This window comes from Coturnix japonica, chromosome 11 (genome assembly GCF_054131305.1).
Source record: "Coturnix japonica strain WE chromosome 11, WE-NBRP24, whole genome shotgun sequence".
NCBI lineage: Eukaryota > Metazoa > Chordata > Aves > Galliformes > Phasianidae > Coturnix > Coturnix japonica.
In genome coordinates, this window is record NC_140673.1 from 3,126,814 (window position 1) to 3,139,188 (window position 12,375).

Sequence of the window (12,375 nt, forward strand, 5' to 3'; positions counted from 1 at the left end):
TGCACACTCCAGCGTAGCTCCTGGAGTCTGTGCCTTCATTTCACACCTGGTACTGACCACATGGATATTTCTCACCTCGTGCTGATGGCCTTTTACGCTCTTTTGCGTGCAGATGAATGTTCCTCCGGTCTGAGATGTGCAACCAGAGGGGAAGCTGAAGGCACGGTCTTTGCCTCAGCAGATGAAGCATCTGATATGCTTGGTGGGACACTGACTGCTTCAGCAGCATCTTGAGATTGTCTTTCTTCCTCTACAGCCTGCAAGTATAGAGTTTATTAGAGTAAAAACTACAGGGTAAGGGCAGCTGTCAGTGCAGTGTCTCTGGCATCCAGTTGGCTGTGATCTGTGCCAGCAGCATTGGCATCTTGGTCTGTCATCTGTGGTCTGTCCCTGCGCATCGTGCACTCTTAATATACCGAGTACGGGAAGGACCAGAGGCAGGAAACTGGCCATCAGCCCTCGCTGTTGTGATGGAGATACCTTGCATGCCCTGAGCAGTGTTGGCAGCACTGGCACCATCATCAGCTGCTTGGGGCTAAGAAGCCTGGGCTTGCTCGTTCTGTATGCCCTGGACCCATTCCAGCAGGACAACATCTGTTCCTTCCTTGCCCCATCACGGATCCCCAGTTTGCTGGGTGAACTGGAAGATATCCATAGGCCTCCCAGTAGATCTCTCTGGGATCTCACAGCGTTTGTGGTTCTCCCAGAGCTTGTATGGAGAACCCAGACATGGCCACAGCTGTTTGTTCTCTTCCCCCTCCCTCACATGCTGTCGGCGCACTAGCCTCCTCTGGACAGTGTGCAGTCTTGGGAGAAGTTGAGTGTTTTGCACCTCTGGTGACTGAGGCAGACAGACTTAAGTTGCCCTGCAGGCCCTGGGCCTGAGTCCAGAAGAGAAGCTGAACGCGCTGTTTCTGCCTCTTCAGATGGGGCAAGACCTGTGCAACAACAAATCACCAGAAACTGTCCTGCAGTTTCTCCCTCAGTGGGCTCTTCCAGCTCTTGCTGCACAGCCTGCACGCTTATGTCTGAGGTCTGGGAATCACCAGATACCAGAAACTGGCCCTCAGCATTCGCTGTTGTGGTAGAGATGCCAAGCGTGCCCTGAGCAGTGCCGGAAGTGTTGGCATCATCATCTGCTGCTTGGGATCTCCAGTGCCCTGGCCCTTTCACGCTGTTTGGCCAGGACACATTCCATCTGGACAACATCTGGTCCTTTTTCTCCTCATCACGAATTCTGCGGATTGCTGGGATCGTGGCAGAATATCCACAGGCCATCCTGGTGATTTCTCTGGGATCTTGTCTCTTTGGAATAAGTGCAGCCTTGGAAGAAGCTGAATTTTCCACATCTTCAGGCACAGATGGGACAGAGTCTCCTTGTTTGCTCTTTGCCATGACGTGCCTCCCCTTCTGAGCCCTTCTTTGCAGATGGGGAATGTGGTGTAGAGGCTGCACCAGTGCCTCGGGTGCCCTCCCGAGCGTCTGTCCAAACCATGGGGATCTTACCAGCATTAGTGGCTTGCACCTGGGCAGTTGTTGCTGGTGCTCCCAGGCTGCTGGTGCATGCACCATGCCCCGGTACTGCCAGCTGCACGCCAACTCTTGGGCTTCTGGCTGCAGCGCACAGGGTACCCTTGCTTGGCTCTAGCGTGCAGAGGCATGAGAACAGTTAGAGTCTTTGAGGGCTGGCGCCCTGCTCTCAGATCTCACTGCCAGGTCTTGGACATGCAAGGTTCCCTGAAGGACCTGGAGAAACTTCTGGGAGTCTGCCGCCTCTAATGCCTATGGCACGTGCTCTGCCTCTTGCAGCAGGTGCGCAGGTTGCTGCTTGCAGAGCAAGCAGCTTATGGGCATTAGAAGATGCTGCTGCATGCTGGGGGTGCAGCTGCCGGCATCCCTGCTCACCTTAAGTGAGGCAGCAAGGATGGCTGAGGCTGTCTCCTTTGCCCGCAGGCACTGCTGCGGGTCACTGACAGCGTGAACTCCCACCTGCCTGCAAGAGAAGCCGAGTTAGAAACACCAAGTGAGCGCGGTCCTTCCAGCTCACGCCCCACAGAACGCTCAGCCACGGGCATCTGCTGCCCGGCTCCCCATAGCCAAACCGGCAGAGGACGGTCCCCATATGGCAGCCCCCACGGCCCTACTGTGGCAGCTCTGCTCACATGCCTGGGCAGCTGGCTGGCTGCGGCTCAGCCTCATCCTGATGACAGCTGGCCACCAGCAGCAAGTTGCAGTGTGTGATGCGGCAGTGGCTCCTGTGGAGGACAGAGAGCTGTAGGCAGGGGGCAGATACCTGTAGGCTAGGGGCAGGGCAAGCACCAGGCAAGGCCCTACCTGCCTCCAGTCACCACAGCTTTCCCCTGGGAGAGGTGGCCTTGGCACAGCAGTACTCTGTACACAGAGCTGCTCACTGGGCTGGTTGGGGTCGGCAGGCCCTCACTGGGATGTCTCTTCACTTGGGGACATACCTTGGCTTGCTCATGCTATGCAGCCAGGATGTGTTCCTACTGGACAACAATATCCTCCCCCCTGCTTCCCGCCACGTCCTATCACTACACTTGCAATAAGTTTATTCACCTGAAGTTTCTAAACTCCCTTGAAATATCGGAAGGTCGCAATGAGGTCTCCCTGCAGCCTTCCCTTTTCTGGGCTGAACAATCCTGGAAAACGCATGTATATGTATATATATGCGTATGTATGTATGTGTATATACATGCATATTTACAAAACAAGTGATTTCTTCCCCCCCACCAAGTTACGCGCAGCCTGTCCCTGAGCAGTGTCTGCCCCCTCCCTGGCCAGATCCGCACAGTTTTATTTGCTTTTGTATGATGTCATATGGTGTGAGTGCCCCTTCCTGTTCCTTGTCCCCTCCCAGCCCCCTCGCTGGCAGGACAGTAGGAGAAGCTGAGGAACAGAAACATCCTTGGCTCTGTACATCATGGCTCAGCAACAACCAAAGCTCTGATGCGCTATCGGCATTCTTCTCCTAAAGCCAAAACATGGCATCACACCAGACACTGTTAAGAAAATCAGCTTCTTAATTTTAGTCTAGACAGATCAACAGGAGGAAAGGAAGATTTGCTTTTCCAGAATAAGCAACAGAGGAAAGGTCAAGAACAAGTGAAGAAACAAACAAGCTAAAGCTATCAACCATTTCCAAAAACATTTTGATGAATTAAAACCTACACCACCGAAAACACGTGACTTGAGTCTAACTTCATTTCTGCTCTGAAAAAATCACTCTGTCTTTTTCTAGTTCCTTCTTAAGTTTCTTGTTTTATTGTACCCTGCTCTCAGCCTTAAACTCATTTATTCTCATTAACAAGGAAGGACATGTTAAGGAAGTAAAGGTTGGGGGCACCTTGGGTTGTAGTGACCACGAGATGGTGGAGTTCAAGATCCAGAGTGGAAGAAGCAAGGTAAAAAGTAGGATTGCTACCCTGGACTTCAGGAGAGCCAACACTGGTCTCTTCCGGGACCTGCTTGGCGCTATCCCGTGGGCTAGGTGTTAGAAGGTAAGGGGGCCTTTGAGAGCTGGTCAGCATTTAAACAGCGCTACTTCCAAGCTCAGGATCAGTACATCCATCTGACTACGAAATCGGGAAGGGGTGGCAGGAGACCTGTGTGGATGAGCAAGGAGCTCATGCACAAACTCAAAGGGAAGAAGAAGGTCCATGAATGTGGAAAAAGGGTCTGACCACTTGGGAATAATATAGGAATGTTGTCATGGCCTGCAGGGATGTGATGAGGAAAGCTAAAGCCACCTGGAATTGAATCTGCCTAAAGTGATAACGGATAATAAAAAAGGCTTTTTAAAGTAAGTTAACAGCAAAAGGAAGACTAGGGAGAACGAGGGTCCCCTACTAAGTGAGGGGGGTGTTCTTGTAACAGGGGGATGCTGAGAAGGCAGAGTTACTGAATACCTCCTTTGCTTCTGTCTTCAGTGAAAAGGCTCTCCCTCTGGAATCCCAGACCCTGGAGGTTAGTGAGAGGCTCTGGGGAATGGGAGACTTCCCTTTAGTCAGGGAAGAGGTGGTCCGTGAGCTCCTAGGTGACACTGAGTTCCATAAATCCATGGGGCCTGATGGGTTGCATCCACAGGTGCTGAGGGAGCTGGCGGAAGTGATTGCTGAACCGCTCTCTCCATCATCTTAGAGAGGTCTTGGAGAATGGGGGAGGTCCCTGAAGACTGGAGGATAGCCAGTGTCACTCCAGTCTTCAAAAAGGGCAGGAAGGATGATCCAGGTAGTTATAGGCCAGTCAGCCTCACCTCTGTCCCTGGAAAGGTGATGGAACAGGTTGTGCTGGATGCCATCTCCAAACAATTGGAAGAAAAGGAGGTTATCAGGAGTAGCCATCATGGGTTCACCAGGGGGAAGTCATGCTCAACCAACGTGGTAGCCTTCTATGACATTGTCACTGGCTGGGTGGGGAGAGGGCGGTAGATGTAGTCTACCTTGATTTCAGCATGGCATTTGATACTCTTTCCCACAGCATCCTTATAACAAAGCTGAGGAAGTGTGGGCTAGATGAGTGGACGGTGAAGTGGTTTGAGAGCTGGCCGAATGGCAGAGCTCAGAGGATTGTCATTGGTGGTGCAAAGTCTGTTTGGAAACCTGTAACTAGCGGCGTTCCCTAGGGGTTGGTGCTGAGTCTGGTCTTGTTCAACACCTTCATCAATGACCTTGACAAGGGGATAGTGACCACCCTCAGCAAGTTTGCTGGTGATACGAAGCTGGGAGGATTGGCTGACATGCCTGAAGGCTGTGCTGCCATTCAGTGAGACCTGGACAGGCTGGAGAGCTGGGCAGTAAGAAACCGGATGAGGTTTAACAAATGCAAGTGAGGAGTCTTGCACCTAGGGAGAAATAATTGCATGCACCGGTACAGGCTGGGGGAAGACCTGCTGGAGAGGAGCTCTGCTGAGAGGGACCTGGGCGTCCTGGTGGACGACAGGTTGGCCATGAGCCAGCAGTGTGCCCTTGTAGCCAAACAGGCCAATGGCATTCTGGGGTGCATTAAAAAGAGCGTGTCCAGCAGGTTGAGGGAGGTGATCCTCCTTATCTACTCTGCCTGGTGAGGCCTCATCTGGAATACTGTGTCTAGTTCTGGGCTGCTCAGTACAAAGAAGACAGGGATCTCTTGGAAAGAGTCCAGCGGAGGGCCACAGAGATGGTGAAGGGCCCAGAGCATCTCCCCTATGAGGAGAGACTAAGTGAACTGGGTCTGTTTAGCCTTGAGTTAAGAATGCTGAGAGGGGGTTTGATCCAGGTCTATAAATACCTGAGATGTGGGGTCATAGTTGCGATGCTGGTCCCCTTTCGGTAGTGTGCGGGGACAGGACTAGGGGTAATGGGAAGAAACTACAGCATAGGAAGTTCTGCACGAATGTGTGGAAGAACTTCTTTATGGTGAGGGTGACAGAGCACTGGAACAGGCTGCCCAGGGAGGTGGTGGACCCTCCTCTGGAGATATTCAAGACCCGACTGGATGCCTACATGTGCAACGTGGTGTAGGGAGCCTGCTTTGGCAGGGGGATTGGACTCGATGATCTCTAGAAGTCCCTTGCAACCCCTACAATTCTGTGATTCTGTGATTCTGTGAGATGTGGATCCTCTGGGGGACAGATGGCCATAGGTATGGGACAGGACGGGCACTGTATTCTGAAAATGTCAAGGGACTTCTCCTGGTGTGGAAGCCTAATGGGAAGTGGGAGACTTATAGGCACCTGGATGCCAACACTGCCCCTTCAGCAACAGCTGTCCCAAATGTTTCAGAATTGATTGCTGCTCTACAGAAACAGGCTCCTGCCTTTCTGGCTGCTCTTGATGTCTAAGACAGGTTTCTTATTGTCCCCTTGAGGAAGGCGGAGGACAGTCAGTTTGCATTTACTTGGAGGGACTGCAGTGCACATTCAGCTGATTACCCCAGGGGTACAAACACTCACCCACTCTGGCGCTCAGAGCATAGGCACGGAGGATGGAGAAGGTTATGTTGGACCACGGTGTCCGGGTTTGTCCCTATGCTGATGACATCCTCATATGGGGGAATGATGTCTTTGTGGGAATACCCAAGACTACACAGTGTGGCACCTGAGGAGCCCCGATCCAGCTGGGACACTCTTGGTCTCCTCTAGCCAGGGCTTCAGAGACCTTCAACCCTTTCATCACAGGCCACCTCACACACACACACCAGCTCAGCCAGCTCACACTTTGCAAGCGAGAAATCACCGTGCCTTGCACGCCCACGCTCTCTGCACTTGCTGCCATCACTGACACGGGGATCCACTGCTCCATTCTCTGATCCCAGTAGCTGCAGAGACCAAACGTGCACAGACCAGACAGCACTCAGCCAGGATAGGGTTAAGGGATAAGGTTTAATCAGATTTCTACATATACAGGATTGGGTGTTTCATCTCTGGGAGCTATTCTACAACTACAGGACAAGGGGAAATGGACTTAAGATGAAAGAGGGTAAATTTAGGTTGGATGTTAGGGGGAAGTTCTTTACTAGGAGCGTTGTGAGGCCCTGGAACAGGCTGCCCAGGGAGGTTGTGGATGCCCCGTCCTTAGAGGTGTTCAAGGCCAGGTTGGATGGGACCTTGGGCAACCTGATCTAGTAATTGTGGAAGGTTGGTGGCCCTGCCAGGCAGGGGGGTTTGGAACTTCATGATCCCTGAAGTCCCTTGCAATCCAGGTCATTCTTCAATTCTGTGATTTAGTTTGTTGTCTCTGGGAGCTGCCTGGTGTTTGCAGCCTCGTGCCTTTCCTCTTCCTGTCCCCTGATGCAGCTGCAGGTGCAAACTCTGCGCAGAGCCCGAAGCGCCATCCTGATGACAGCTGGCATCCGGCGGCGAGCCGCTGCGTGTGGTGCGTCAGTGGTACCTGTTGGGGACAGAGAGCTGTAGGCAAGAGGCAGAGGCACGGCCCTGCCTGCCACCCACCACCATGGAATTTCCCTGGGAGGACTGCACTGCATGTGGCAGGGCACAGAACGCCGCTGGCCTCCGTGCCACTTGGTGGGCATGGCTTTCTGCCCGGGGACGTACCTGGGCCATCCTCCGGTGCATCTCTGAAGCACACGGAGCTCTGTGCACGTTTTCTGGCCTCTGCAGAAACCTGTGTGGAGAGAACAAAACCACAACCCAGTCTGTCACTGCCCGGTGATGCTGTGGGTGCCACGCGCCCAAGGAACGGATTGCCTTTCCAGGCCCCTTTGCTTGAAGGTAAGGCAGGGGTAACAGAAGGGTTCTCCACCCTAATGCGTGGAGCTGGCTGGAAAGGAGACAGCACCAGGCATCTTGCCACAGCGCAAGCTCCAGGCACCTCTCCTGCCTCTGCCTCAATTTCATGCCTGGTACCAACCACACACGCCTTTCTCACCTCGTCCTGAGGGCCCACATCTGATCCCACACATGCTGACACCTGCTCCTCAGGCCTGGGATCTGCAGCCACAGATGATGCTGAAGATGTGGTCTCCACATCAACTGATGAATTATCAGATGTGCTGGGTGTTAAACTGACTGCCTCTGATGAAGTATCTTCCTCAGAGTAATAATCCCAGTCTTCCTCCACAGCATCCACTTTTGAAGTGCAAAGACGGGAGGGCAGGTGGATGCCCTCATCTGTCTCTGCAGTGTCTCTGGTATTCAGCATGCTCTCAGCAGTGCTAGAAGAACTGCTGCTGTCATCGCTGGAGTCTTCTTGCACAAGTGGCAGTCTACCAGCCAACAATTGGAAATCACCAATTTCATGCCTGGTACCAACCACACACGCCTTGCTCACCTCATGCTGAGGGCCCACATCTGATCCCACACATTCTGACACCTGCTCCTCAGGCCTGGGATCTGCAGCCACAGATGATGCTGAAGATGTGGTCTCCACATCAACTGATGAATTATCAGATGTGCCGAGTGTGACACTGACTGCCTCTGATGCAGCATCAGAGTCACACTCCCAGTCTTCCTCCACAGCCTCTGATGTCGAAGGGCAAAGACAGGAGGGCAGGTGCACACCCCCATCTGTCTCTGCAGTGTCTCTGCTATCCTGCTTGCTCTCTGCAGTAGCACTGCTGCTGTCATTGCTTGACTCTTCCTCAAGCAATGGCTCAACTGGCCATCTAATAGCCCACATTCGGGAATCAGCAGAGTCAAGAAACCAGCCATCAGCCCATGATGTTGTGGGCTGCGTGTCCGGCACGTCCTGAGCAGCACCAGCAGTGTTGGAAGCATTATCTCTTGCCTGGAGGCTTTGCTGCCCGCAGCTTCTCAGACTCTTTGGCCAGGAAATATTCCAGCGTGACATGATGTGCTCATTTCCATCCTCGTCAAGAATTCTCCAGCGTACTGGGATCATAGGATACCCACGGGCCTGCCAGTTGATCACTCTGGGATCTTCCGATCTCTCTGCTTCTCCCAGAGCTTCTGCAGAGGAGTTAGGCGTGACAGTAGCTAGTCCTTCACTTGAGCCTCCTCTCTGAGACACTGACAAGAACAATATTGTTGCATTGGAGTCCACTGCAGACCACGCAACCTCAGAATATGAGCTTTCTGTATCTTCCGGCACTGATGCAGGCAGAGGCTCAAGGAGTTCTGCAAGCCCAGGACCAAAACGCAGAGGAGATCGTGAACACACAGTATGTGCCTTAGAAGGGACAAGTGAGGCAGCCTGCAGGGTGCCAGATAACTGTCCTGAAATTTCTCTCCCAGCGCTCTCTTCCAGTTCTTGCTGCAAATCCTGGACTAATACATCCCTGGCTGGGGAATCATCAGAGGCAGAGGAGCATTCAGTGTTGGAAGAAGTTGAGTTCTCCCCATCTTCAGTACCGGTTACTGCCAAACTCTCGAGGTGTCCTCCAGGCCCAGGCTGTGCAGCCAGAAGAGAAGCTGCACATACAGTGTCTGCCTCAACAGATGAGGCAAGAGATGCGCTGCACAGGTTGCCAGATGACTGTCCCGTGGATTCCTTCTCAGCAGCCTCTTCCAGCTCCTGCAGCTCAACCTGCACTCCAGCATCACTGGTTCGGGAACCACCAGAGGCAGGAATCTGTCCCTCAGCCCTGGTTGTCACAGAGCCTATGCCCAGTCTTCCCTGAGCAGTGCTGGCAGCGCTGGCACCGTCTGCTGCCGCTTGGGGCATGAGAAGCCTGGGCACACTCACAGGGTTTGCCCAGCTGGTATTGCGACTGGATACGTGTGGTGTTTGCCGAGGTCTTCGGGGAAGTCTTGGGAGTCTGACGCTTCTAATGCCGATGGTGCATTCTCTGCCTCGCGCAGCAGGTGCGCAGGCTGCTGCACCAGAACGCCGGGGTGCAGCTGCCGGCATCCCTGGCCGCCTTAAGTGAGGCAGCAAGGATGGCTGAGGCTGTCTCCGTTGCCCGCCGGCACTGCTGCGGCTCACCGACAGCGTGAACTGCCACCCGCCCGCCTGCAAGAGAAGCCGAGGAGAAACACCAGGTGAGCGCGGTCCGTCCCGCTCCCGCCCCACGGAGCACCGAGGGCAGCGCTCATGTGGGCGGTCCCCGCGCCACGCGGGAAGACGTTCGGCCTCGCCTCCCTCGGGCTCCCTACCTGTGCGCGGCGGCTCCCGGAGGCCCGCGAGCTCTCCGGGCCGGGCAGCGGCGGCAGATGGACGCCGTGGAGGGACGAGCCCGGGCTCCGGCTGCCCGGCGGCACCGCTCGCGGCGCCGTGCGGCCCACCTGTGGGGAGAAGGAGGCGTGAGATGGAGGTGGCCAGGTCGCCACCGGCGGCCCGGCCGAGCCCGGCCCCGCTGCTCTCCGCCTGCCTCACCTGGCGGCGTTCCTGCACGCGTGGCAGCCCTGCGTTGGGCTGGGAGTCGTCCTTCTCGCGCTTCTCGCTCATCTCCGCGTCCTCGCACAGAGGCACAGGGAAGCACCCAGGAGCTGCTGCCTCCTCACGGAGCCGCTGTCCTGAGAGTGAGCGGCACTCCCTCCAGGGGACGCTGACCCCTCAAGGCAGCCCCGCGTCACAACGGCCTTCGGGTTCGATGCCGGCCCGCGTCACAAAGCCCTGGCGGTTACGACAGCCCACTGTGACAGCCCTCCGCACGTGCCTGGCAGCCGGCTGCCTGTGACTCAGCGTGGTCCTGATGACGGGCCACGAGCGGTGAGTGGCAGCATGTCGGGGACAGATGGCTATAGGCAAGGGACAGGGCAAGCACTGGGCAATGCCTTGCATGCTCCCCGCCACCACAGCTAGTTGAACTCAGTTGTTCCTTTCTGTGATGTCTCTCCACCCAGTTGTGGACATATCTGGGCCATCTCCTGACGTTCTGTGCTCCTCCTGTGGACTCTGCAGAAACCTGTGAGGCAAGAGCAAATCCACAGCTCTGTAGGTTCCTGGCCAGCAACACTCCACAAGTTCCATGTTATCTTCTGGCTTGTCAGACATGCCCTTCACATGAAGGCAAGCCAAGTGTTATGGAGAGGATGTCCACCTTTGTGCATGGAACTGGATGGAAAGTAGATATGACCAGGCATCTCCTCACAGTGCACACTCCAGCGTAGCTCCTGGAGTCTGTGCCTTCATTTCACACCTGGTACTGACCACATGGATATTTCTCACCTCGTGCTGATGGCCTTTTACGCTCTTTTGCGTGCAGATGAATGTTCCTCCGGTCTGAGATGTGCAACCAGAGGGGAAGCTGAAGGCACGGTCTTTGCCTCAGCAGATGAAGCATCTGATATGCTTGGTGGGACACTGACTGCTTCAGCAGCATCTTGAGATTGTCTTTCTTCCTCTACAGCCTGCAAGTATAGAGTTTATTAGAGTAAAAACTACAGGGTAAGGGCAGCTGTCAGTGCAGTGTCTCTGGCATCCAGTTGGCTGTGATCTGTGCCAGCAGCATTGGCATCTTGGTCTGTCATCTGTGGTCTGTCCCTGCGCATCGTGCACTCTTAATATACCGAGTACGGGAAGGACCAGAGGCAGGAAACTGGCCATCAGCCCTCGCTGTTGTGATGGAGATACCTTGCATGCCCTGAGCAGTGTTGGCAGCACTGGCACCATCATCAGCTGCTTGGGGCTAAGAAGCCTGGGCTTGCTCGTTCTGTATGCCCTGGACCCATTCCAGCAGGACAACATCTGTTCCTTCCTTGCCCCATCACGGATCCCCAGTTTGCTGGGTGAACTGGAAGATATCCATAGGCCTCCCAGTAGATCTCTCTGGGATCTCACAGCGTTTGTGGTTCTCCCAGAGCTTGTATGGAGAACCCAGACATGGCCACAGCTGTTTGTTCTCTTCCCCCTCCCTCACATGCTGTCGGCGCACTAGCCTCCTCTGGACAGTGTGCAGTCTTGGGAGAAGTTGAGTGTTTTGCACCTCTGGTGACTGAGGCAGACAGACTTAAGTTGCCCTGCAGGCCCTGGGCCTGAGTCCAGAAGAGAAGCTGAACGCGCTGTTTCTGCCTCTTCAGATGGGGCAAGACCTGTGCAACAACAAATCACCAGAAACTGTCCTGCAGTTTCTCCCTCAGTGGGCTCTTCCAGCTCTTGCTGCACAGCCTGCACGCTTATGTCTGAGGTCTGGGAATCACCAGATACCAGAAACTGGCCCTCAGCATTCGCTGTTGTGGTAGAGATGCCAAGCGTGCCCTGAGCAGTGCCGGAAGTGTTGGCATCATCATCTGCTGCTTGGGATCTCCAGTGCCCTGGCCCTTTCACGCTGTTTGGCCAGGACACATTCCATCTGGACAACATCTGGTCCTTTTTCTCCTCATCACGAATTCTGCGGATTGCTGGGATCGTGGCAGAATATCCACAGGCCATCCTGGTGATTTCTCTGGGATCTTGTCTCTTTGGAATAAGTGCAGCCTTGGAAGAAGCTGAATTTTCCACATCTTCAGGCACAGATGGGACAGAGTCTCCTTGTTTGCTCTTTGCCATGACGTGCCTCCCCTTCTGAGCCCTTCTTTGCAGATGGGGAATGTGGTGTAGAGGCTGCACCAGTGCCTCGGGTGCCCTCCCGAGCGTCTGTCCAAACCATGGGGATCTTACCAGCATTAGTGGCTTGCACCTGGGCAGTTGTTGCTGGTGCTCCCAGGCTGCTGGTGCATGCACCATGCCCCGGTACTGCCAGCTGCACGCCAACTCTTGGGCTTCTGGCTGCAGCGCACAGGGTACCCTTGCTTGGCTCTAGCGTGCAGAGGCATGAGAACAGTTAGAGTCTTTGAGGGCTGGCGCCCTGCTCTCAGATCTCACTGCCAGGTCTTGGACATGCAAGGTTCCCTGAAGGACCTGGAGAAACTTCTGGGAGTCTGCCGCCTCTAATGCCTATGGCACGTGCTCTGCCTCTTGCAGCAGGTGCGCAGGTTGCTGCTTGCAGAGCAAGCAGCTTATGGGCATTAGAAGATGC

At 54.7% G+C, this 12,375-nt stretch overlaps 1 protein-coding gene across 1 annotated transcript; it reads right to left on the reverse strand.

Moving 5' to 3' along the window:
- Positions 1–92: 92 nt before the first annotated feature.
- On the reverse strand, positions 93–10,270 carry LOC146758939 (uncharacterized). The gene is made up of 9 exons (XM_085511944.1): positions 7,052–10,270; positions 6,767–6,887; positions 6,213–6,315; positions 5,287–5,346; positions 2,335–2,483; positions 2,163–2,255; positions 1,906–1,993; positions 958–1,644; positions 93–257 (listed from the first exon to the last, which is right to left on the reverse strand). The coding sequence occupies exons 1-9, from the start codon at positions 9,861–9,863 to the stop codon at positions 93–95; spliced, it is 4,278 nt and encodes a 1,425-aa protein (XP_085368070.1). The 5' UTR covers positions 9,864–10,270.
- Between the last annotated feature and the right edge of the window lie 2,105 nt (positions 10,271–12,375).

What these genes read in the sequence shown, in the direction of transcription:
- LOC146758939 (XM_085511944.1), bottom strand. Translation starts at nt 9,863, where the DNA reads ATGAGCGAGAAGCGCGAGAAGGACGACTCCCAGCCCAACGCAGGGCTG. An exon ending in TGATTTCTCGCTTGCAAAGT is followed by an intron (nt 5,347 to 6,212) that starts GTGAGCTGGCTG and finishes CATTACCCCTAG; the next exon opens with TCCTGTCCCCGCACACTACC. An exon ending in GCTGTGGTGACTGGAGGCAG is followed by an intron (nt 2,256 to 2,334) that starts GTAGGGCCTTGC and finishes TGTCCTCCACAG; the next exon opens with GAGCCACTGCCGCATCACAC.